Raw genomic sequence first — 22,026 nt, 5'->3', positions numbered from 1 at the left:
GACACCATGCTACACACCATGGCCACTCAGGATTTAATGGCAACAGCAGACAGAAGTGAGCTGTAGCTCATGAAAGCTTATGCTCTAATAAATTTGTTAGTCTCTAAGGTGCCACAAGTACTCCTTTTCTTTTTAGATCTGCCTGTGTGCAAAAGCACAGAGCTGCACACTTTGAGCTAAATGTCCATAAGCTGTTTGCAAGACAAGTCTTAGCACAGGCAACTAAGCAGTTCTGATTCCATCCAGTGATAAGCAGCAGTATGCACTGATGCTAGTTAGTTCGTTGCAATTGCATGGGTAATATTTTTTTAATGGAAAAAGAAAAGAAAAAAGCCTGATCCTACAATTGGCCCATATGCATATCCTCTCTGCCCAGGCAGAACCAGTTGAAGAAGCAGGGGTATAGTGCAGGTATAATAATTTTTAAGGTGTTTTTGAGTATCCATTTGTCTTCATTTATCTACACACATGCACTTCCCACTGACTTCAAGAAGAGATGCAGCAGGAGAAGAGGGTAAGTAGTGCAGAATGTGGTGTTTATATGCTAAGTGATCTGCAGGTGCATAGGGAATATAATTGTGTGCAACTTTGTAAGATATGAATTGCCACAACTGCTGAAGCAAAAAACAAAACATGTACACCAATAACAAAAGAAGTTACATCTTCAGAAATGGATAAATTCATAAAAGCAAGCAGTTAAGGTTTTTAGGTCTAGCTTAAATTCACCTTTGCTGTGTCTAGCTATTACAGCACACATCAATAAAGTGTAAACTTTGCATTTCTTTGCTTTAGGGATTGAACCCAGAATCCTAATGATTATGTTAACAAAGTATTTTGTCTTCAGATTCACAGAAAAAAATTAAAGCTGCCTCCCAAACTAGTTTCACATTATAACTTCTATGGTAATGACGGTTATTTACATTTCCCAGTGGGTGTGAGAGAGAAGTATTAAACCCCTCAATATGCCTATAATTACTAACTAGTCTATAAAGACAAAATAAGAATGTTCAGCTGTTAAACTCTAGCAGGCAAACAGTGAATTTAAGAAAAACCTGCTGTTGGCAAACAAAATTAGTATCTGCACCACAGGCACAATTATTTCAGTAATTGTGCAAGGAGCTAAAGGGGAAAAGGCAGCATATCCAACTCCTTGCTCCACTGCACATCTACCCTTTTTGTCTATTTAACTGCACTGTTGTACATTTAACTCTTGACGTGTCTGCACTCTTCCACCAATGCAAACATAGGTCATGGCAACACTGTACGTGCAACTCTGCTTTGTTGTACCGTTGTCCGTTTAGGACCTGGTCTTTGGAGGCATTGAACACCTATGCTCCCCCCACCCTCAACTTCAGTTCGAGCTGGTTTGGGGGATCAGCATGTTTGAAGATCAGGCTATTGACTTTTTTTATTGGCTCTCTACGCCGCTGCAGGTTTATCAACATTGTGTCCCCACCTCCCAACCCTTTTGAACCACATGCATCCCTGGATCCCTTGCGCCCCAACCTTTTGCCCTAGGTCCCATCTTGAACCTCTACCTCTTTGCGTTATTGAATCCTCTCATCCTGTGCTCCGTTGCAGCCCCAGCCTTTTGCAGGACGGCGCTGCTGGCAGGCCGCGCCCTTTGCACTCCTGCACCCCGGGCACCTCTCCCCGTTTGCTCTGGTGCGCCCCAGCCCTTCGCATCATGCACCTGCCCAACTCCGAACACTTTGCTCGCTGGCGACCCTTGCAAGCTCCGCCGCCGCCGCTTGCTCAGCCCCTGCGGCGGGAGGGCAGGGACCGATCCCAGCAGGAACTCCGGCCCCGCCCCCCACCGCGCGACACTTTCGGCCCCGCGCGCACGCTTCGCTCTGCAGCGCGAGGGGGCCGGTCGCTACCACTCACGCGCGCCGGCCGGGGGGAGGGGACGGACGGAGCGGGAGCCCGCGGCCCTGCGGTGGGTGGGGCCGGGCGCTCTGTGACCCGCCCCCTCCCGCGGTGGGAGTGGTAGCGCCCGCCCCCCCGGAGCGGAAGTGCCCGAGCGCCGGCTCGCCCGAGCTCTCCGGCGCGGGCGCGCGGGGAAAGTTGGGCGGCGGGTCGGGCGGCTCCGATGCGGCGGAAGCAGAAGCGGCTGCTGCAGGCGGTGGGGCTGGCGCTGGCCGCCCTCGTCTTCCTGCCCAACGTGGGGCTCTGGGCGCTCTACCGGGAGCGGCAGCTGGAGGGCGGCGCGGGGGGGGCGGCGGCCGGAGGGGAGGCGCAGGTGAGCGGCAGCTGGGGGGCTCCATGTGCGGGGGGGGGTCGCCTATAGGGGCACCCTCCATAGGTGCTGGGGGGGGGCAGCGGCTCCCTCTGTAGGTGCTGGGGGGAGAGTCGCCTATAAAGGAGCGTGGGAGGCGGGGGCTCCATGTGCGGGTGGGGGGGAGTCGCCTATAGGGGTCTGGGACAGGGGCTTCCTCCGTCGGTGCTGGGGGGAGTCGCCTATGGGGGGTAAGGGGGGCAGCGGTTTCCTCCGTCGGTGCTGGGGGGAGTCGCCTATAGGGGAGTAAAGGGGGGCAGCGGTTTCCTCCGTCGGTGCTGGGGGGAGTCGCCTATGGGGGAGTAAAGGGGGGCAGGGGCTCCCTCCGTAGGTGCTGGGGGGAGAATCGCCTATAGGGGGGTGGGAGCTGATGAGGGGAGTCGTGTATAGGGGAGTGGAGGGCAGTGGCTCCATGGGGGAGGAGTCGCCAATAGGGCTGGGGGGAGTTGCCTACAGGGCCGGGGGGGGCAGTGACTGCCTCACAAGGGGTGGGGGCTTAGTCACCTATAGGAGCGTGGGGAACGGCAGCTTCATGTGGGGATGGGGGGAGTCATGTATAGGAATGTGGGGGCAGCGGCTCCTACCGTAGGGGCTGGGGAGAAAGTTGCCTATAGGGCATGGGGGGGCAGCAGTCTTTGAGGGAGGGGAATGGCTGAACCGGAGCAGCTTGTTCCTGTACGGAGCAGAAGGCCTCCTAAGGGGTGGGGAAGCTGCTGCCCCTCTAAGGGCAGGTTCCTGTACGGGATGGATGGATGGATGGATGGATGGAGGAGGTGGTCCGGCTGTCCCGGGGGCCGGATCTGGGAAGGGGCAGGAGAGGGACGCTCCTCTTCCCTGTTTCTCCCTATGGGTGGTGGGGGTGATGAGGCTGCCCCCAGCCTTCCCTACTCCCTGCCCCTCATTTCTCCCTTATGGGATGAGGGTAATGTTTGGGCCTCAGGTGTCTCACCTTCCCTCTCTCTAACCCTCCTAGAAAGTTGGGGATTGGAGGGGGGAATAAATATTGCCTGCTTTTCCTAGTTCTTCTGTGGGGGGAGGATGAAGGGGGCAAGCGGTGACCCCATCCTTGCATCTCTGGGAAGGTTAGAGATGGGGGAGGCCCCTCTGAATTTTCTCCTTGTCCTTTGGGAAGGAGGGGGAGATAGGGGGCCACATTCACCTTTCCAAGGAGGTGGCAGTGATGGGAGGCCAGGTACTCCTTTATTCTTCGTTCCGTTTTATTTAACGGGGGGTGTCTTGGGTACCTGACCCTTCAGTGTCAAAGTAGCTTTATCTGGCTTGAGTGAAGCTCCCTCACTTCTTGATGGTAGTCCTCTGAGTTCCCTTCTTTGTCCCATTCTTGGTTTGCTTTTGTGTCATTAAGACAGACTGGGGCTTCAGGAGCATGAACTATCAAATCAGGTCACTTCTCCATTGCAAGGCTGTCTTTGTTCGGAATCACTTATGCTCTTAGGTGTCTAAATCTTTACCTCCTTGGAGACTTGGCCATGAAGGTGTAGAAACTTGGAATTCTAGCTGCTCCTTAGTGAGGGAGAGAGAGAGAGAGCTCTCTGAGGGAGGCTCAAACTGAGGGAGATTTGCTGTTCCCTCCCAAAAATAAATAATTTTTTTTTCAGATTCAAGTACTCGGTAGAAGCCTTTACAATACAATATATTGATACAGGCATGGTTAGAGTCATGTCCTTGTGATATTCTTAGCTGATAACAAAGGGAACCTCTCTATGTCCGCTTATATAAAACATACCATGATGCATGTATGTGCTGTGGCTTCTGAAATCTGCAGAGTTTTTTAGGAAATATGCCTCGTGAATATTAAATTTGGGGGGAGGGGGAGAGCATAGCTCAGTGGTTTGAGCATTGGCCTGGTAAACCCAGGGTTGTGAGTTCAATCCTTGAAGGGGCCATTTAGGAATCTGGGGCAAAAATTGGGGATTGGTCCTGCTTTTGAGCAGGGGGTTGGACTAGATGACCTCCTGAGGTCCCTTCCAACCCTGATATTCTATGATTCTATGAAATGCTTGGAGTTCCTGCCGCATCTGCCTTGTATTTGCACTTCAGTTGCATGCAGTGACTCTGTGTAGAGCTCTGTGATGATTAAAAAAAACAGGTTAAACGGGCCATTGCTCTATGACTTCACATAATTTGCTATTCTGTCAAGAGGGGAGAGATGTAAAATCATGTGACCTGTTGGAGAATGTGTGGGAGAAAAAGGAAACTGGCTTTTATCCAACAGAAAGTCTCTAATTTCTGGTTGGGACATTTCTAGCTATGTTTTTAAAGACTGAAAATATGGTGAGAATTATCCTAAATTGCTTTTTTATTTTGATCTTTCAGAATCATCACTGTAGAATTGCCTTAATCTTGGATTAGTAATGAGCTCCTTTGAGGTGGTCTGCCACTATTTCCTTCCCTATATCTTTGAGTTTTCCATATGTAAGAATCTCATGTTGCCCTTATTGAACAGTGGAGTTCATATTCTGTATCTTATTAATATTATTATTTAAGACCTATTTGGTGCATAGCAAAAATGTCACCAAATTTTGACCTGTCTTTAGTTTTGACTGTAAACTATACAAGGCAGAAACTATATCCTACTGTGTGTGTGGAAAGTCCCTGAGATATCTTGGTTGCTATTGAAATATTACTACTGATTAACTTCCAGTAGCACCCACAATGTGCTTGTTGCTTTAATAGAAAAAAAAGGTATTCTTTATCTTAAGGAGCTCTCAATCTTAATAATTCATACTGGGTTTGTTCCAGACACTAAAATATAACTAACCTAAAATCCTATTTTTAATGTAGGAAAATAAAAGGAAAGATAATCAACATGTTGAGTAAGAGGCTGCTTAATCTCCTTACAGTGCAAAATAACCTTTTACATAAATAATCTCTGCAGCTGTTTAAATCAAATCACAAAATTACAGGGTTTTTAGAGCAAGAATGAGTAAAATTATGCGCATGTGCAAACTTTGCAGGATCAAGCCGTAAGATAATAGCTCCTGTTATCACTGAAAGAAGTTATTCTGGAGGAGAAAGTTGGTTATATTGGCACAAATAACTTCAGGTGCAATTAAATGAAGGCAAAAACTGTTTTGTTGTTGTCATAGATTTAGCCTATAACTGATTAAGAAGTTTTATTGGACACGAGTGCCTCCTCACATTTCTCTTTTGGCCTCTCCTTCTCGGTGCTAATAAGTATTAATGGTTTTGTCGTCTTTATTTATCAGCCTCCCGTTTGTAAATCAGATAGTCTGTCTGGTATTCTCCAGCACTGTTGTCTGTGATGGAGCCAGATCAGAGAACTGATTTGTTAACAGCAAAGCTTGTTTGAGGAAGACTTTGCTCTCCAAAAGGCTGTAGGCAGAACAGGGGAAAATATTTGCCTGTTTTTATCTTGAATTTTGACTTTCCATATAGTCCCATTTTATAAAAAGGCTTAGTGGAATATGAAATGCCTTTAATGTTGCATTAAATTGAGCTGTTCAGTAAAACCTGCCTGTCTTTTTCCCTTTTAGGTAGGATATAATGTTTACTACTGTCACGTTCCCCCTTCCCCCCCGAATAACTGCACAGGACAAACATTCAAAATAACAGTTGGATTAAAATATAAAAATCAGTTCCAGGAACACTAAGAAGCAATATCAGTGACTTAAATTCTAAATTGTACAAGGGATCTGTCTGGTTGTCTTCCATGTGCTGTTACCTTTAGCATGGCAACAAATCAATACAAGGGATTTTACCCTGTTTAATCTTTCTAGTGGCTGATAAATGTATCAGGAAATTAAGTATTTCAGAACCATGTAAATATATTCTAGGAAAGATTATGCTAAATTGTTTCCACATAAATGAGTAGACAGCTAATCACTTGCATATTTCCATGCTCAGGTGAAACATGGTGCTGTCTGAAAAGAATATTGATTTAATAAAACAGATTAGTTCTGCTGGCATTCATTGTTTTTTCCATAGGTTTTGTTTTGGAGCTCTTAATGTAAGAGGACAGGGCCACAAGAAGTCACTGGCTTTGCAGATGTTGGAGATACTAATGTAATGAGTTGTACTGAACAGGCAGTTGCAAGAAGCATCATTATACCATATTATATTGGTATAACTGCTAATCAGAAACTATAAACTAAGACGTCTATTGCTTCTCTATTCCTTTGTTATATGTAACTGCAAATGGAGGGCTTTTAACATAGGAACATCAAGTGGGGACTATATAACCTACAGGTGTTCCGTCCCTTCAGTTGGCAGCCAGCAAGGCTACTAGTTCAGTAGGTTTTACATTTTAGCCTCAAATTTTATAATTGAACTGGTATGCAAATCTCAGGATGCTCAGGTAATAAAGTTTGTAAATTTTACCATGTATTTACCTTTTTTTCTCACTTAAGCAAATGTATGGTAGGTCAAAGAGTGTGTGCTGCAAACTAAAAGATTTCCCAGCCATGAGCTCTGTCATAACTGTTGCTTAGATTAGAAAAATAGGGATGCAAATAGGAAAATAAGGTAACGTACACCTGCTAAAAACAAAGTATAGTTGAACCCCACAAATCCACATTTAAAATGATCTCTTGGATTTGGTTTATTCTAGCACAGAAAAATGAGACTTCACTGCTGTGCTGGGAACAGGGCGAATGAGTTTCTTGATGTACCAGCTTCCTATCTTCTCAATAATGCCTTGATGTCTTTCCATGTCGCTTTATAGTTTGCAGACATTACCACTCCACATTGGTGGTCCTCCTGCTAGTGCAGGTTATTGAGATTCTTCTATATATTTGTTAGGTGTTGTCTCGTTGCTTCTAAAAAAAAACTTGACATACTTGCCAAAACTTAAAATCTGGCAGTCTACAATGGGTTTCTCCTTCACTGTTGGGAAATGGAGATTCTGCTTGTGGTGGTTGAGGAAGGTTCGGATAGCTGAAATACTGGTGTTGCATGTAACAGAAGTGCACTGTGAGCACTGACTGTTATCCACGTGGATTTGTGGGCTGCTGATTCATGCTAGGTAAATACTTGCATAGAACCAGTCTTCTAATGGTCTAAATTGTAATTCATCATTATACCTCTTTGGTAACAGTCACCAGATCTCTCCTGTCCGCAGAGTGTATCATAAGGGAGTATAGGGTTTTTAAAACGCTGTCTCTTTTTTTCCCTGTAATTTATATAGAGTGTAAGCAATTTTCAGGACACAAAAACTTGCTTTTTATGTATTACTCAGAATTTGCCAAACAATAACAGTACCGCTATTATTATGAAGTAGTTAATATGATGTCTATGCAGCTTTTGTTCTCAAATAGTGTGGGTGCTTTACAGAGCAACCCTTTAGCTGGTTGTAGCAATAATATTTACTCTCTAAATTCACTTGTATGTGTGATGGAACTATATAAATCACATTGATTATTTAGTTTGTTGCCCTCCACTGTTAGTACAAAAGAGTAAAGCAAAGCACATCCACCTTTTGACAGTTTGACTATTTTCATAAATAAGTTTATTGAAAACTTATTTATAATTGAAAAATCTAGTTGTAAGTAAGCTTTCTCTGGTGAGTTTGGGAGACTAAACTATACATTTTAGCAAATGTTTGACTTTAAAAGGTTTCCTTTGGTTGCAAAGATGACCTTCCAATTGTGAACGGAAAATGAAGTGAGGCAATGTCTTCCTGTATCTGAAGCCAAACTATGGTGTTACTGTTGTTGCTGATGTCTCTGTCAAGAAACCACAAAGTAAAATTAAAGTGACCCTACTATTCCAAATCCTGAGCAGCTGTGAAACTGTCAAGAATTGTCAATTTCACGCTGCTGCTGGGAAAGTCTCTGAGCAGTAGCAGTGGAGTTATTCACCGGGGAGGAGGACCTAAGCAACGGTAGCTGGGTGATGGGAGGGAATAGCTGACATCCTGCTCCATAACAAGAGCCAGGGCAGTCTAGAAGAGAGAAGATAACTTTCTCCTTTCTGGCAGCTGATGGGAAATGGAACTTCAAATTGATCAGATTCCTGCTAACCAAAGCCTGATATGAAAGACCTTCGAGCAGGGTCTGGAGCAGTGCCTTAGCAGAATCCAGCAGCTGTCCCAACTACTGGGAGGTGTCCTAAACCTTGTTGAGATTCCATCACTGTTTACTGTACCTTTGGCTAGCTCAGTACCTGATAAAACAGGAGTTGAAAAGTTTCACTTTTGTAGCCAAGAATCTTTACATCCTGCTCATGGGGACTGAAGTCCAAGTGCTACAACTAAGCAAACCTGTTCTGAGAATGACTCTTATTTTCAGTATGCTGATAAGCGAAGATCCCTTGTTTCAGTGTGATTGTGCAACAGGGAGATTGTTCTGGGTCTGGGCTTTTTAAGCATCACAGATGCTTTGACACTTAATAAAAATGAGCTTTAGGTTGTAGCTACAAGGCTAACTTTCCACAGTTGTTGCTACTGATGAAACTACAGGGGGGTTTGGAACATCCAACTGAGCTGAACCATGGACCAAAATAGAATTTTTGGCTGAAACTGGGGAATGAAAAATTGCACTTTTTGGGATTTCTTCTTTCTAGTTTTAACATGCCAGATGACTCTTATTAGCTGAGACAGTCATGCAGAGATAAGAGAACAGGTGGGTTGTATTTCAAGCACCTTATGTTGCATGTGCTTAAAATGATTACTCTTCCTTCTGTTCTTTGAGGTCCCTTCCCTTTATTAGAGATTCTGGCTCAGTCTTTAGTCACTTTAAATTGTCTCAGTGTGCTGCTTAAAAAAACAACTGTAAGGGCTTTCTCTCTTCTCTTCACTGATGGAAGACCTTTTTTTTTTTTTATGATGAAGATAGTTTGTAAAACTGTTCTGGCATGAAACATCTGCTTTTTACATCATGTCACTGAACACCTTATCATGTAGTTGTCTGGTTTTCTGTTTCACTCTGAATATGGATCATATGTTGACAGTCAAGATTTATGTACAACCAGACTTAGTTACAAATTCACTTCCTAGAAAGTTGATCAACACTTTTGGTTGAATGAGCAGTTGGTGGCAGCTTACCATCAATGGCCATTCTTAAATGTTGTATCTACTGAACCTGCATAGAATATGATGAAGTTGACCCCAAATGTTTCCTTCAATAAGTGTAACTACAAATTCTTTATTACCTTCCCCTTCCCTGACAGTTAAATATAATTGTCACAATGAAAGTATAACCAGCAGCAGTGGATGTTATCCAAACACTTGTACATATAAATGTCATGACTCAACCTTTGCAGGCAAAAAAAACTTTGGACATTTCATGTATGAGCAGATCCTGTTTGACCTAAAAACTGAGGAAGTTGATGTTACTACTTGAATGGTCATCTAAGCACAAGTGTTCTATATTCCTGGCTTGTTTGTGCATAATCTTCCTCTATAACTTGTACAGGTAAAATAGACGGGTAGCCTTTAAGTCCTTTCTGAAAAGTCAGATCTTAGCAAGAGATGTTGCACAATAACGCTGTGCTTGATATGTCACTAGAAGTAGAATTATGTGCTGAATAGGGTTCTGTCAGATTCAATACATTTCTTAAATTAAAGCAAAGATAGTAAAAACAATTTGGCTATATACCAACATATCTATGAAAAACAGCTGTGAAGCTAATTTGGTACTGTCCCATCACCCCCTTCCTTAATGCAGAGTTTCCATTTGTAGGCTTGCATCTACACCAAAAATATTCTGTACTTGTTTTTCAATAACAGTGCAGCTGCACTAAGGTGCTAATGTAGACAGAACTCAAGTATTCTTTAACAACATGTGAAAGAGGTGGGCCCTCTCTATACTTGTATTTAAGCTACTGCTCCCTTTGATGTGGCTGCACCATTGGTGGAAAACGTGTAGACAAGGCCTAGGAGAAGTTGGAAATTATCCTTACTGATTCTTATTTTGACTCTGCCAAATGAATTGCTAATGCTTTCCTAAAAACTTGTTTTTATTACAACACTATGGTTGAATATAAGTGGCATAATCCAGTCATGCACATGGCTCAGCATGTGGGCTGCGCTACTTCATAGTGTCCTTAAGCACTCCAAGTCATTCCCAGCTATTGCCGCTCTTTATTTGACACTGTGAGTATTAAAATTCACCTGTCGGGTTTTACTCCTACATATCATTTGAAACTGGCAGTGTGCATGTGGAATAACAGAAAAGCAGCTAGTAGCTCTATGTAGTGCATTCTGACAGACTTAAATCACATAGCTGTTACTAAAAGTTAACACAATTAGTATACAATATTACTGTATGTGCAAGGGGAACAGAGTTGGTGGTTTTCATAATGTCTGTGCATGTAAAATCTCTTAATAGTACATATTTATTTGGGTGTTATCTAATTTGATTGTAAAATTTCTTCTGGATCATTTTTCTCAGAAAATGGTTGGAATTCTTCCATAGCAAAATAGGTGGGAACCAGTTAATAAACTTTACTTGGCGTAACTTTCTAAGTTCAGAACTTGCTCTGGAATGAGAAGCACATGCCTCATCCACTAGCTTGTATGGTATTTAACTACCAGCCAGCAGAACCTGCAGGTATTCAGTTAGCTACTGTAGATTTTGATGAAAATGGTAGAAACTTAATGAGAATTGACATGTGAAAGTAGAAATCAAATAGAACTACAGCATTCAAAGTCACTCCCCTAGTTTATAACTAAGAGGATGCAAAAGAAATTGGATTGCAAATCAACCTTAACCTACCAGTTTTCATACATCTTAGCAATTAATTTCTTCATAGAGGAATAAACATTTTTGTGATGGTATAATAAGTCTCTGGATGTGTGTGAGGAACTACTCAGGTTTGTCAGACTTAGATTTCTTCTAAAGTCTTTCTTTTGTAAATTGACAGAATTTTAATGTGCTTATGTGAGGCATTTCTGCAAGCTTTTTTAAAAAAATCTCATTCTCTTTAATCACTGATTTTTTTTCTCCTCCTAAACCTAATCACCTCTTGTAGTGTTTCATGAGAAATGAAGGCAATTACCTTATTTACACAAAGTAAATAACAATAACATAATTGGGCATAGTAATGGCACTTAAATTGATCTTCTCCTCTGAATGGATTACAACTGTCCATCTCAAAAGATGATTGTGTAAGCACCAAAGTAGTTCAGTTACTGTGTCATGCTGCAGAGTTGTGCGTGGCTAAAACGTCCAATTCTTGAGCAGCACTCCTTGCCACCACTGGTGCAGACGTAGGGCCCAGGGCCAGAAGATGAAACTAGTGCGTTAGTGGTGCTTGAGGCCTTCTGTGTTTTCCTCTTAGCTCTCTCTGCTTTTCTGTCTCTCAACCACCTCTTTTCAACTTCTGGTGCAACACCAGGTGACTTCCTGGTGCAGCACAGCCCTCCAGTCTGTAACCTGTTGCTAGATGCCTCTTCCCAACTTGCAGTGTCCGTGTTGAAAGTTTTCAAATCCTTTTTGCAAATGTCCTTGCAAACCTGAGCCTACATCAGTCCAGTGTTCTGGAGCAGCATCCACAAATTCTGCATGCAGGAGATACTTGGGAATGCATGTTTCAGAGTAGCAGCCGTGTTAGTCTGTATTCGCAAAAAGAAAAGGAGTACTTGTGGCACCTTAGAGACTAACAAATTTATTAGAGCATAAGCTTTCGTGAGCTACAGCTCACTTCATCGGATGCATTTCGATGAAGTGAGCTGTAGCTCACGAAAGCTTATGCTCTAATAAATTTGTTAGTCTCTAAGGTGCCACAAGTACTCCTTTTCTTTTTGGGAATGCATCTTTCCAGTACATATGACAGCCAATGAAAATTCTGTGTGATTAGTGAATAGTGATTAGGTTTGGCAATTTTGCTTTCTCAAGTACTTTGGTATCAGGAAGTTTGGTTTCCCATTTGATATTTAAAATACAACCCAGACAGCAAGTGTGGAAGCTGTTTAGCATTCTCTCATGCCTGCTGTAGGTGGGCCACATCTCGCCACCAGGCACAATGTGCTCAGGATGCATGTCTGCTAAACCCCTCATGTTGGTGTTCAGTGTCCGTTTTCTGTTATCCCTTGTATGCTTGATCAGTTAGTCAAAATGTGGCGGCTGCCTTTCCAGTGCAAGAATTAACCTATCTCTAGATAACAAGCTCATCTGATACAGTTCATGCTAAATAGCAGAACTTGTGCACAACTTCTAGCGCTGTAGTAGCTATTAAAACTTCTGGGTGCAGTAAACACATCTTTGTATCATAATCCTTGTTGTCTTTAGATTGATGGCTAGTCATCACAAGCTAATGCAAACCTGTTGAAGTTTCTGGAGTGCCTCTTCACATGTGTGAAGAGCACTGTTGGTGAAAAGAAGCTTTTTTATCAACAGGTGTTTAACCTTGCTTTTTTCTCTTAGATCGGCATAGTTGAAGAATTTTTCATCTGTTCTTGTATGGAGGTGTATACCCTCAGTGCTAGGTGAGAGAGCATGACAAATCAGCAAAGAAAAACATATACTGAAGAGTGTTGGTGCTAAAACATATTGCTGTTTGACGCCTTCTGGATTTGAAAGCTACCATATTGATCTTCATATTGAGCTGTAGCCTTCATGCCATTATGAAATGGTCAAATCAAATAGAGGAGAAGTGAGGGGCAGCAAATTCTTTGTAGCAATTGAACAAGGCCCTTTCTGCTTACTAGGTCCAAAGCCTTTGTAAGATCTATGAAGAGCTGCCACTTTGCCAGTCGGTCCCCAACCTGTAGCAGTGCATGGGATTCTTCTATCCCAAGTGCAGGACTCTGCACTTGTCCATGTTAAACCTCATCAGATTTCGTTTGGCCCAATTCTCCAATTTGTCTAAGTCACTCTGGACCCTATTCCTACCTTCCAGCATATCTACCTCTCCCCCCAGCTTAGTGTCATCTGCAAACTTACTGAGTGTGTAATCCATCCCATTATCCAGATCATTAATAAAGATGTTGAACAAAACCAGCCCCAGGACTGACCCCTGGGGCACTCTGCTTGTTACCAGCTGCCAACTAGAAATTGAACCGTTGATCACTACCTGTTGAGCCTGACGATCTCGCCAGCTTTCTATCCACCTTACAGTCCATTCATCCAATCCATACTTTTTTAATTTGCTGGCAAGAATACTGTGGGAATGGATGAGTAATTACGCAAAGTAAAACTATTTCCCCATGGTATTTCTCCTCCCCACCCCACCCCCCACTGTTCCTCTGATATTCTTGTTAACTGCTGGAATTAGCCTACCTGCTTGTCGGTGATGACTTATCTTAAGTGATCACTCTCCTTACAGTGTGTATGATAAACCCATTGTTTCATGTTCTCTATGTGTGTGTATATAAATCTCTCCTCTGTTTTTTCCACCTAATGCATCCGATGAAGTGAGCTGTAGCTCACGAAAGCTTATGCTCTAATAAATTTGTTAGTCTCTAAGGTGCCACAAGTACTCCTTTTCTTTTTGTGGGACACTGTATCAAAAGCTTTGCTAAAGTCAAGATGTATCCTGTCCACCGCTTTTCCCATATCCACAGAGCCAGTTGCATTATGTATTATCTTGCCTAATGCAGTGAAGTCATACAAGTGTAGGACTGAAAGGAGACCTCAGTCAGTCATCTAGCCCAAAGAAGGGAGCTAGGTGCTAGCAGAGGATGATTATGTTTCATCAACTTTTGTGTTATGGGCCCAGCACACCTCTGCTGTTTTTTATAGTAGTTGAAATGAAAACTGACGGACCATATTTGCCAATGCTTATTACTTTGTGACACCACTTCTTTTTAAAGCATACCAAAGGAAATGCTCCGTGCTGGAACATATGTTAGTGATTAGTGGGACCAGCAACGCAGGATAAAATAGAAGGAGAAACGTGGCTCTGTGTGGAAAAGCTGAATGGGCAAAATATAGAACAAGGAATGTAGTGGCTTTTGAATTGGCTTAAATATATTTTTACATTATTCCTTTCATATTTTAAAGGTTCTGTCTTTGAAAGGGTATGTCTCTTGCAAGTCATTTCAGGTTTAACTTTCTTGAGACACAACATCCAATGAAGTGAGCTGTAGCTCACGAAAGCTTATGCTCGAATAAATTTGTTAGTCGCTAAGGTGCCACAAGTACTCCTTTTCTTTTTGCGAACATCCCTTTAGTTTTCCTGTAGATTTCTCTGCATATTGTATACATTTCCCTTTTTATAAAAAACCCACCTTTTCTGCTGACCATGTTTTTTTTACCCTTTGCATGAGTCATGACTTGCGCTCCTGCTGTTTGCATCTTTCCTCCTCTGTTTACATGGCAGTGCCTTTAAAGCCTTGGAGAAGGGAGAGGCTCAGCACTACAGATTTGATGGAAGTATAGTGCAATCTGGTGCCTTGAAAAATTCTCTTCACCACCACATCCTCCCCCATCCTCTCCTCTTAATTGTACCTTCCTTATCCCTGCCTTGGATTTCTCTTGACCAGAAGCTGCCAATCATGCTGAAATATGTCCAGCTAGTGTTCCTTCTGATATGTGCAAATGGGGACTGAAAGCTACCCTTGAGCTCTTGCCATCAAAGGTGAAAGACTAGTTCACTAACATACTGCACTGCTTCCTGTTTCCTGTACATCTCTCAAATATTGAATGGCTCAAAACAGTATTTCTCTGCTAAATCATAACAGGCCACATGTTGTGTTAAAATATGTTCTTGAATTGCTGCTTCTTTGAAACTTGTTTACTGGCAAAAGTAATTTTAATGTACAGCTTAAGTTAAAGAAAGGAACTTGGGGTTGGAGTAGCCCAAGGTCCAGATAAACTAATGTATTTCAAAAGCTTTTTTTTTTTTTTAAATCCTCTCATCTGCTTGCAGCATTTGGAAGAAGGGATTTCTGCTTTAGTCTTGCTACTGTGGATGCTAAAATGCGCATCATTTCCTCCTCTACTGCAATAGCAAGCAACTAATTTATTCCTAGCTAAATTCAAGTTATGAATTCATTAGTAATGACTCCTGTCTTGTACTCATTATCATTGTGACTTTTCTATCTACAAACTTTTCTGTACAGATCTTTCCCACTTAGCAGCTTTTTAAGGTTTTTCAGATCTGTTTATTGTACATCACATGGCTGGAATCCTTTCCATTCTGGCCAATAACATGATCACTTTTATAAGTAACTCAGTATTTAGGAATGTAGAAATAAACTTTCTGGGGTTTGCTGGGAGGAATAACTACTTCATGGGAATTGTGGGGAAATCTTTAAGAGAAAAATGTATAGTGTTCAAATGGAAAACATTTCTCTCTCAAAGTAACTCCAGTTAGAAATATTACATTAGTTTAGACCGCTTTCTAATAGTCTTTCCGTAGCAAGTACCTGAAGAGCCAAATTGCTTGCCGACACCTGTACCAAAAAAGCAATTTTCCTGGTAGTACAGTAATCTGACTTTATATTGTCACACACGCTCTGCCAGCTTCATGAAAAGGAACATTGAGGTTTTCACTGGTAACTAAACCAAGTGCTTAAAGATCTTAGGAATTCTCAAACATCTAATGTGCAGAGAACATCTTTTAAGGTTTCATGATTCCTTTTTGCTTAAATCTTCTCAGTTCATAAATGAGATTCCTGCATCTAGATTCATCCTTAGCCTGTCAGAGTTGTAAAGGGAACTGACCTCTAAACGTTTCCTTGTAATTGTTTGCCTGTTTAGACCAACAATAGTAGAAAAAGGAATATCCGCTTTCCTCATTTGTGTGTCATATCTTAACAGTAATAGCATGGCTGCTATTGAATATTATTGAACTCATTGAGGTTAGGTTCATCACTAACTGTTAATGTGGAGTTGTGGTTGTCCCTGCAGGTAATCTATTTTTGAACATCATTACCAGTAAAGTGGCCTCTCCAAAGGTTACCACTCCTGGACATTAAAAGAAAGGTAAAGGCTATGACTGGAGAAGTAGCCATAAAGCATTAATTTATCCCTTCCTCTCTCTTTCAGTGATAATTAAATGAAGCTAAGGTATTTGTGTGTTTTTGCTCATTAGCTAACTTGATGCATTGTTAGGATAAATGTGTGCGTAGACTCCAGCAATCTCATTATGTCAGTAGATTAATGAAAATTTTGCTTCTCTGTTCTAGTCTGTCTTATATGCAAATGTAATTTCATCACAAGCTTATAGTGAATGATTCTGTGTGAGTTTTTCACACGTGCTCAGTGCTGCTGAATTTATTCACTTAGGATTGATTCAGCTTTCTAAATGAGAATAATGTATAATGCATCGCTCTGTTCATTGGATATGTAAACTATGTAATGAATCCTGTGCTTTAGGCAGTTAATTAAAAAGGACGGGAATTACATAAAGCGGGGGCATATCTTTTTTCAAAGGGTTAAGTAAAAAGTTTCTAGAGCTTAAACTTGTACTTTTTGATCAGCCTCTTAAGTATCCTATGGCTAATGTAGGAGATCTCTGAAAGCTGCTGGGCAATAGGGTGCTCTTAAACATAATAAAATATAGTCCAGCATTTTAAGTTTACAAGTTCATACCTGGAGTCTACACTGACTCTTAATATATCTGCTTCATACCTAAATTGTTCTAAATTCCTTGCACAAGAAGGTTTCAGAGTAGCAGCCGTGTTAGTCTGTATTCGTAAAAAGAAAAGGAGGACTTGTGGCACCTTAGAGACTAACAAATTTATTAGAGCATAAGCTTTCGTGAGCTACAGCTCACTTCATCGGATGCATTTGGTGGAAAAACCATGCATTTGGTAGTTTTTCCACCAAATGCATCCAATGAAGTGAGCTGTAGCTCACGAAAGCTTATGCTCTAATAAATTTGTTAGTCTCTAAGGTGCCACAAGTACTCCTTTTCTTTTTGCACAAGAAGGTCTCTGCTCCAAAGATCTTAAAATTTAAACACATCCCAACAAGACAGTATAAGAACAATAAAGTGGGAAAAGGTGGAGGACAAGAGTTACAATCGGATCTTGTTGCTTGGAGTTATCAAGATAGAAGCACAAGTTCTTGAAAGCTTTTTATTTAAAAAGCTATAAGATTTCTTCCCATTAGTCTGTAGAACAACTGAGACAGCCTGTAGTCAACATGCAAGAGATTACTCTGATCTGCAGCCAAAATGGTGGAAACACTTAAACAATACCCTTCAGCAAAATAAAATCTCTAAAACAGCTTTCCAGAAAGTTATTGCAGCTGGAACAGTAGTCACAAATGCTGGCTTGTATTCCTAGAACTCTGAACTTTGGAGGGAAGTGGCTTAGCTTGCAGCAGGAGTTAAAGTCAAAAGACAGAGGCTTAGCTAAATCCTCTCTATGTAGAGCTGCGCCATCGCTGGGCTCAGACTTCGGCAGCACCACAAATTCGTGGTTCTTTGCCATCGGCTTCTGTTTCACCAGTGCTCTCTTTCCCTGGGAGGTGATGAGTTGGCTGTGGGAGAGCACAAAATAGGCTGGGAAGCCTTGTTAGTGTGCAAGTAACCATACTGGGTAGGTCAAAAGTGAATCAGTCTAGGTAAGGTTTGTACCATTCCCTGGTCTAGCAAAATCAAACTTTTCTTGTTCACGTTTATATGAAATAAAGTATATTGGTTAACTGTCATGCTAAGCCACTAGTATGTCTAATCAGTAAACTATTATTCATTTTTAGATCCACTCATGAAGGGACAAATTCAGCCTTCAACTTTCTGCTACAGAGGTAGTCCATGCACTCAGATACTGTGGTTCTATGGCCAACATTTAATATATAAAATAAATGCACAATAGAATCAGTCTAGTTCTACTGTCCAAGGGTTTGGGGTGAGGTGGGGCTGGCTAGTTTTTTATGGGCAGAAGAACTACTGCTGACTCCTCCCCACAAGTGGACTGTATAGAGGCATGGAAGACAGCCATGGGATTGAAGTGGCTTCCATGGGGAAGCTCTGTCATGGGAAAAGGATATCCTTTTGTCCATCATAGTACTACCCATGGCACATCTACCCAGAGTCTAGCCTAGCTATTTGGGCTTTGTGGAGCTAAAGATTCACCTCCAAGTGCTAACTATGTTGGCACTTCAGCACAGTGGCATTATAATACAGTAGTTTTCATATTCTTTTATAGAATGGATCACGACTTAACAGATTTTTGTGGACACCCTCCTGTCCGTTCATTGTGTGGACCATCTCTCCTCTTTCCATGTGCAACTGCAGAACATACATGCAACACCTCTGGCAATTGCTTATGTGGAATAGATTAACTAGGAGAGGATGTAAATGTTTTATTGTCCTTTAATGCAATTTAGCAGCTAGAAACCTTGAGAGATGGAACGTGGAGAGGTGACTAGCCAACTGTTCTAAACTTTTGCCATGGACTATAGTTAGAGAACCATTGTTGCAGTGATACCCCAGTTGCAGTAATATCTCAGTAATGGTGAACACCATTAACAATGACCAGCCTCTAATTACTTTCTCTACTGAATATTGTTGGATATCTGCTTTAATTCACATAAAGTTATAATTGATGGAAGTTACAAAACAGCACTTCAGCAGGGGATAATTTACTACTCAGTATAAACAGTCTGTCAATCTATTTATCAAATACTTGCCCCCCCCAAAAAAGAGCCTAAACTATCTCTAAATAGTAAAAGAAAAGTTCATCTGTATCCAGACAGTGTTTTTTCCAAAGGCAAAAGACCATGTGAGCTTGACTTTGCTACAAATAACTAGCAGTTAATACTTGTAATTCAAGCCCTCTGTGGCCATGACTTGGGTAATTTAAACTTTATGGAAAAATACAGTGGAAAACTTGTATGCATATCTTGGGGTAAGTAAGCATGATGACATTGACAAAAGTACATATGTATTTTTACGACTCCACCATGTAATTGAAGAAAAGTTAACAAATGACCTATACATACATTTTACTGACTCTGGTGGGCACCCTTGTGAATAGTTGGCTTTACTCCTCCTTGGCCATGTGTGATCTCTGAGTATTTACACATGGCAAGCTTCCTTGAATGCTGTGTAACACATCTAAGTCTTCTATGGGACTCCCAACTGTTCCGAAAATGGTTTTAAATGCTGTCTTAATTAAAAATAGATTTAGGTTAAGTTATTCAATTACATTTCAGTCATTTCTTGAAGTCATTGAAAGCCAATAGTAAATCCCTTTCAAACTAGATTGATTCTTTACAGTCCACAGAACACTTGGCTGTAGCAGTCAAGTCAGAATAAAATATATAATCTCTTCTTGCAGCCGTTTGGCATTTTGCAGACTGACGCAGCCATTAACAGCCACTTCGGGGTATTTACTATGTTGCAGTTGTAGCTCTTTGCTGATGGTAATGGATACAAGGCATATTTTAGAAATACATTCCATGTGGAGCGTTGAGATTAAATCCCATGGGATGTGAGGTTTGATCTTAGACAAAAATGGAACTCTGTCCAAGTTAGAGCCACTTAAAATGCTTTTCCCTGTACAGCCTTTGACTGACTCTAAAACATTTTGTTGATATTTTTCATGACAGTTTCTATACTCTTAAAAAGAAAATTGTCTTGTGTAGAACCTATTGTCACAAGTCCTTGGCAGCCCACACGGTTGCTGTGGTCAAGTATTTAATGTACTTTTAATTTGGGACAACAAGCCCTTAAAAGGCTGTACCATAAATACAAATTGTACTGGCCTATGTTTCATTTCTATACCAATATCTGTGAAAAGAGCTTGCTTTCTCATTCATGTGTCATGAATAATGGAATAAGCCAACATCTAAACGTTGGTATATTTTCCTGTTTAGGCTAATATTTTGCTTTTTAAATATGCTAGCCTTATATGGGTTGCGAATGCATTTCTATTGGCAGCCTGGTATTTTTGAGCCCTGTACACTTTAATACAGATTCCCAATATGGTTATGTGAGTGAGAATTGCCCCACCTATTGTGAATAGAGTGGGAAGTGGCAGTTGCTTAAAAGCTGAAGCTCATTCTTCTTGGGCTCCTTCTAAACAAATGCAGAAAAGACCCAGTGTTGAGAGGGCTGAGTTTGGATTGAGTCTGGGCAGAATTCTTAGCCTATAAAAATGTGACTGCATTTGAGAGATGATAGGCATCAATCTTCCCAAACCAGATTTTTTGGCTTGAATTGACACCGAATTTGTCTTCAAAATTGGAGCTTGAAAAAGCCACTTTGCCTGGCACCAGTAAGCATCCTTTTCTGGTGAGTACCGTTAATTTCTACCGAACCTAAACTTCCATCTCTTGTTGTTGGTTTTAGCCCATGTGGTTATGAAGATAACTTTCCAAATATGAGACCAAATGTAAGTCAATGAAATGCTGTATTCCTTAGTTTGTAGATAAACTTCCTCAGAGATGAAAGTAAAAATTGACTCAAGTTTGCACTGCTGCCATTCAGAACTTTTTGTGAAGCTGTGAAACTGCCAAGAATCGGGTCCGTTTTTCGTGGAAAGGCTGTGAGTAGTCACAGGGGCAGGTTAGAATAGAGCCTACCTCTCCAGTACAGGGACTGGGAATTGTTATATCTACTTGGCAGGACATTGTGGTGCTTTAGACCACTTAGATAAGCCAAATATGTATAGTTCATTAAATGTAAATCATTGATAGTTATCAGATACAAAATGCTAAGAAAAAATTAACGTATCAAGAGCATAATATTTTACCCTTTTAATAATCTACACATACTGCCCTTTCTTTATCTCATCTTCTTGCCATGCAATTACTGTTATGCATAGGAGAGCCTGCTAAGTCGTCAGACAATGACGAAGTGTTGCTGGCAAAGTTAGGACTAGCTGATTATCCCACTTTTAAAATTAATAATGAACCTTCAAATTTACAACCAGTCCTAGAACTGGTATGGGAGGTAGCTCTGTTATACATCTAAGCGTGCTAGCCAGGATTTTTTATTGAGATTAAAGACTTCCATCATGTCATTGTTTAAAGGTAATTAAGTGACTGCTGTTACCTGCATGCAATTGCTTAAAAGTTCATCTTTTTAGAAAATGGGGGGAGGGGAGGGTGCAATAAAGCAGATTTATTTAAACCTTTCTAAATTTCACAGGGAATACCATGGTATGTGTTTGACCTCTTCTCCCACTTTCTTTGATAGCATCTCATTATAAAACTTTTCACCTGGAGATGAAGTCTGTTTTCTAGTTTGTGAGTCTCCAATGCTGATTCACTTTACCTCTGTGTTCAGTATAAGCCCAAGAAGGTTTTTAATGAATTGCTTTAATTTCTGGAAGATTCTATCTCCAAAACAGCAGTGTGTTTTGATTACTGAGTGGGGAAAAAAAAAACTAGATAAATTCATGGAGGATAAGTCCATCAATGGCTATTAGCCAGAATGGGTAGGGATAGTGTCCCTAGCATCTGTTTGCCAGAAGCTGGGAACGGGTGACGGGATGGATCACTTGATTACCTGTTCATTCCCTCTGGGGCACCTGCCATTGACCGCTGTTGGAAGACAGGATACTGGGCTAGATGAACCTTTGGTCTGACCCAGTATGGCCGTTCTTATGAGGAGAGCTGGCCTAAGCCTCCCTTGTACAGCTTTTCTTATTTTTAACTGTCACTTCCTTCTGATCAATAGGTGACCAAATGCTGATGGAAGTTTTCTTGGGTAGGAGAAATGGATCAGAGACTCAGGGGTAAAGGGTCAACTTGTACACACCCCGAAGAATCTTAGTCACAGGTCTTGGGAACTTATTTGCAAACTATACACACATTCAAAAGGAAAAATTCGCATATTGTTCTGTGAAAAATTCCTATTTAGCATTGGGTGAATATATAAGCTATGAGCCACAAAAAGTGTAAAGGGATGCTATCACCTTGAAATCCAAT

General features: G+C 41.4%; 1 protein-coding gene across 1 annotated transcript in view; it reads left to right on the top strand.

Moving 5' to 3' along the window:
- Positions 1-2,006: 2,006 nt before the first annotated feature.
- The window catches only part of GALNT10 (polypeptide N-acetylgalactosaminyltransferase 10), a 132,012-nt gene continuing 111,992 nt past the window's right edge, over positions 2,007-22,026 (top strand). The window contains exon 1 of the mRNA XM_038415015.2: positions 2,007-2,242. Within this exon, the coding sequence (XP_038270943.1) occupies positions 2,093-2,242 (150 nt within the window). The 5' untranslated portion in view covers positions 2,007-2,092. The remainder of the gene's footprint in view (positions 2,243-22,026) is intronic.

Source organism: Dermochelys coriacea, chromosome 8 (assembly GCF_009764565.3).
Source record: "Dermochelys coriacea isolate rDerCor1 chromosome 8, rDerCor1.pri.v4, whole genome shotgun sequence".
NCBI classification, from domain to species: domain Eukaryota; kingdom Metazoa; phylum Chordata; order Testudines; family Dermochelyidae; genus Dermochelys; species Dermochelys coriacea.
This window is presented reverse-complemented; position numbering and strand designations above follow the sequence as displayed.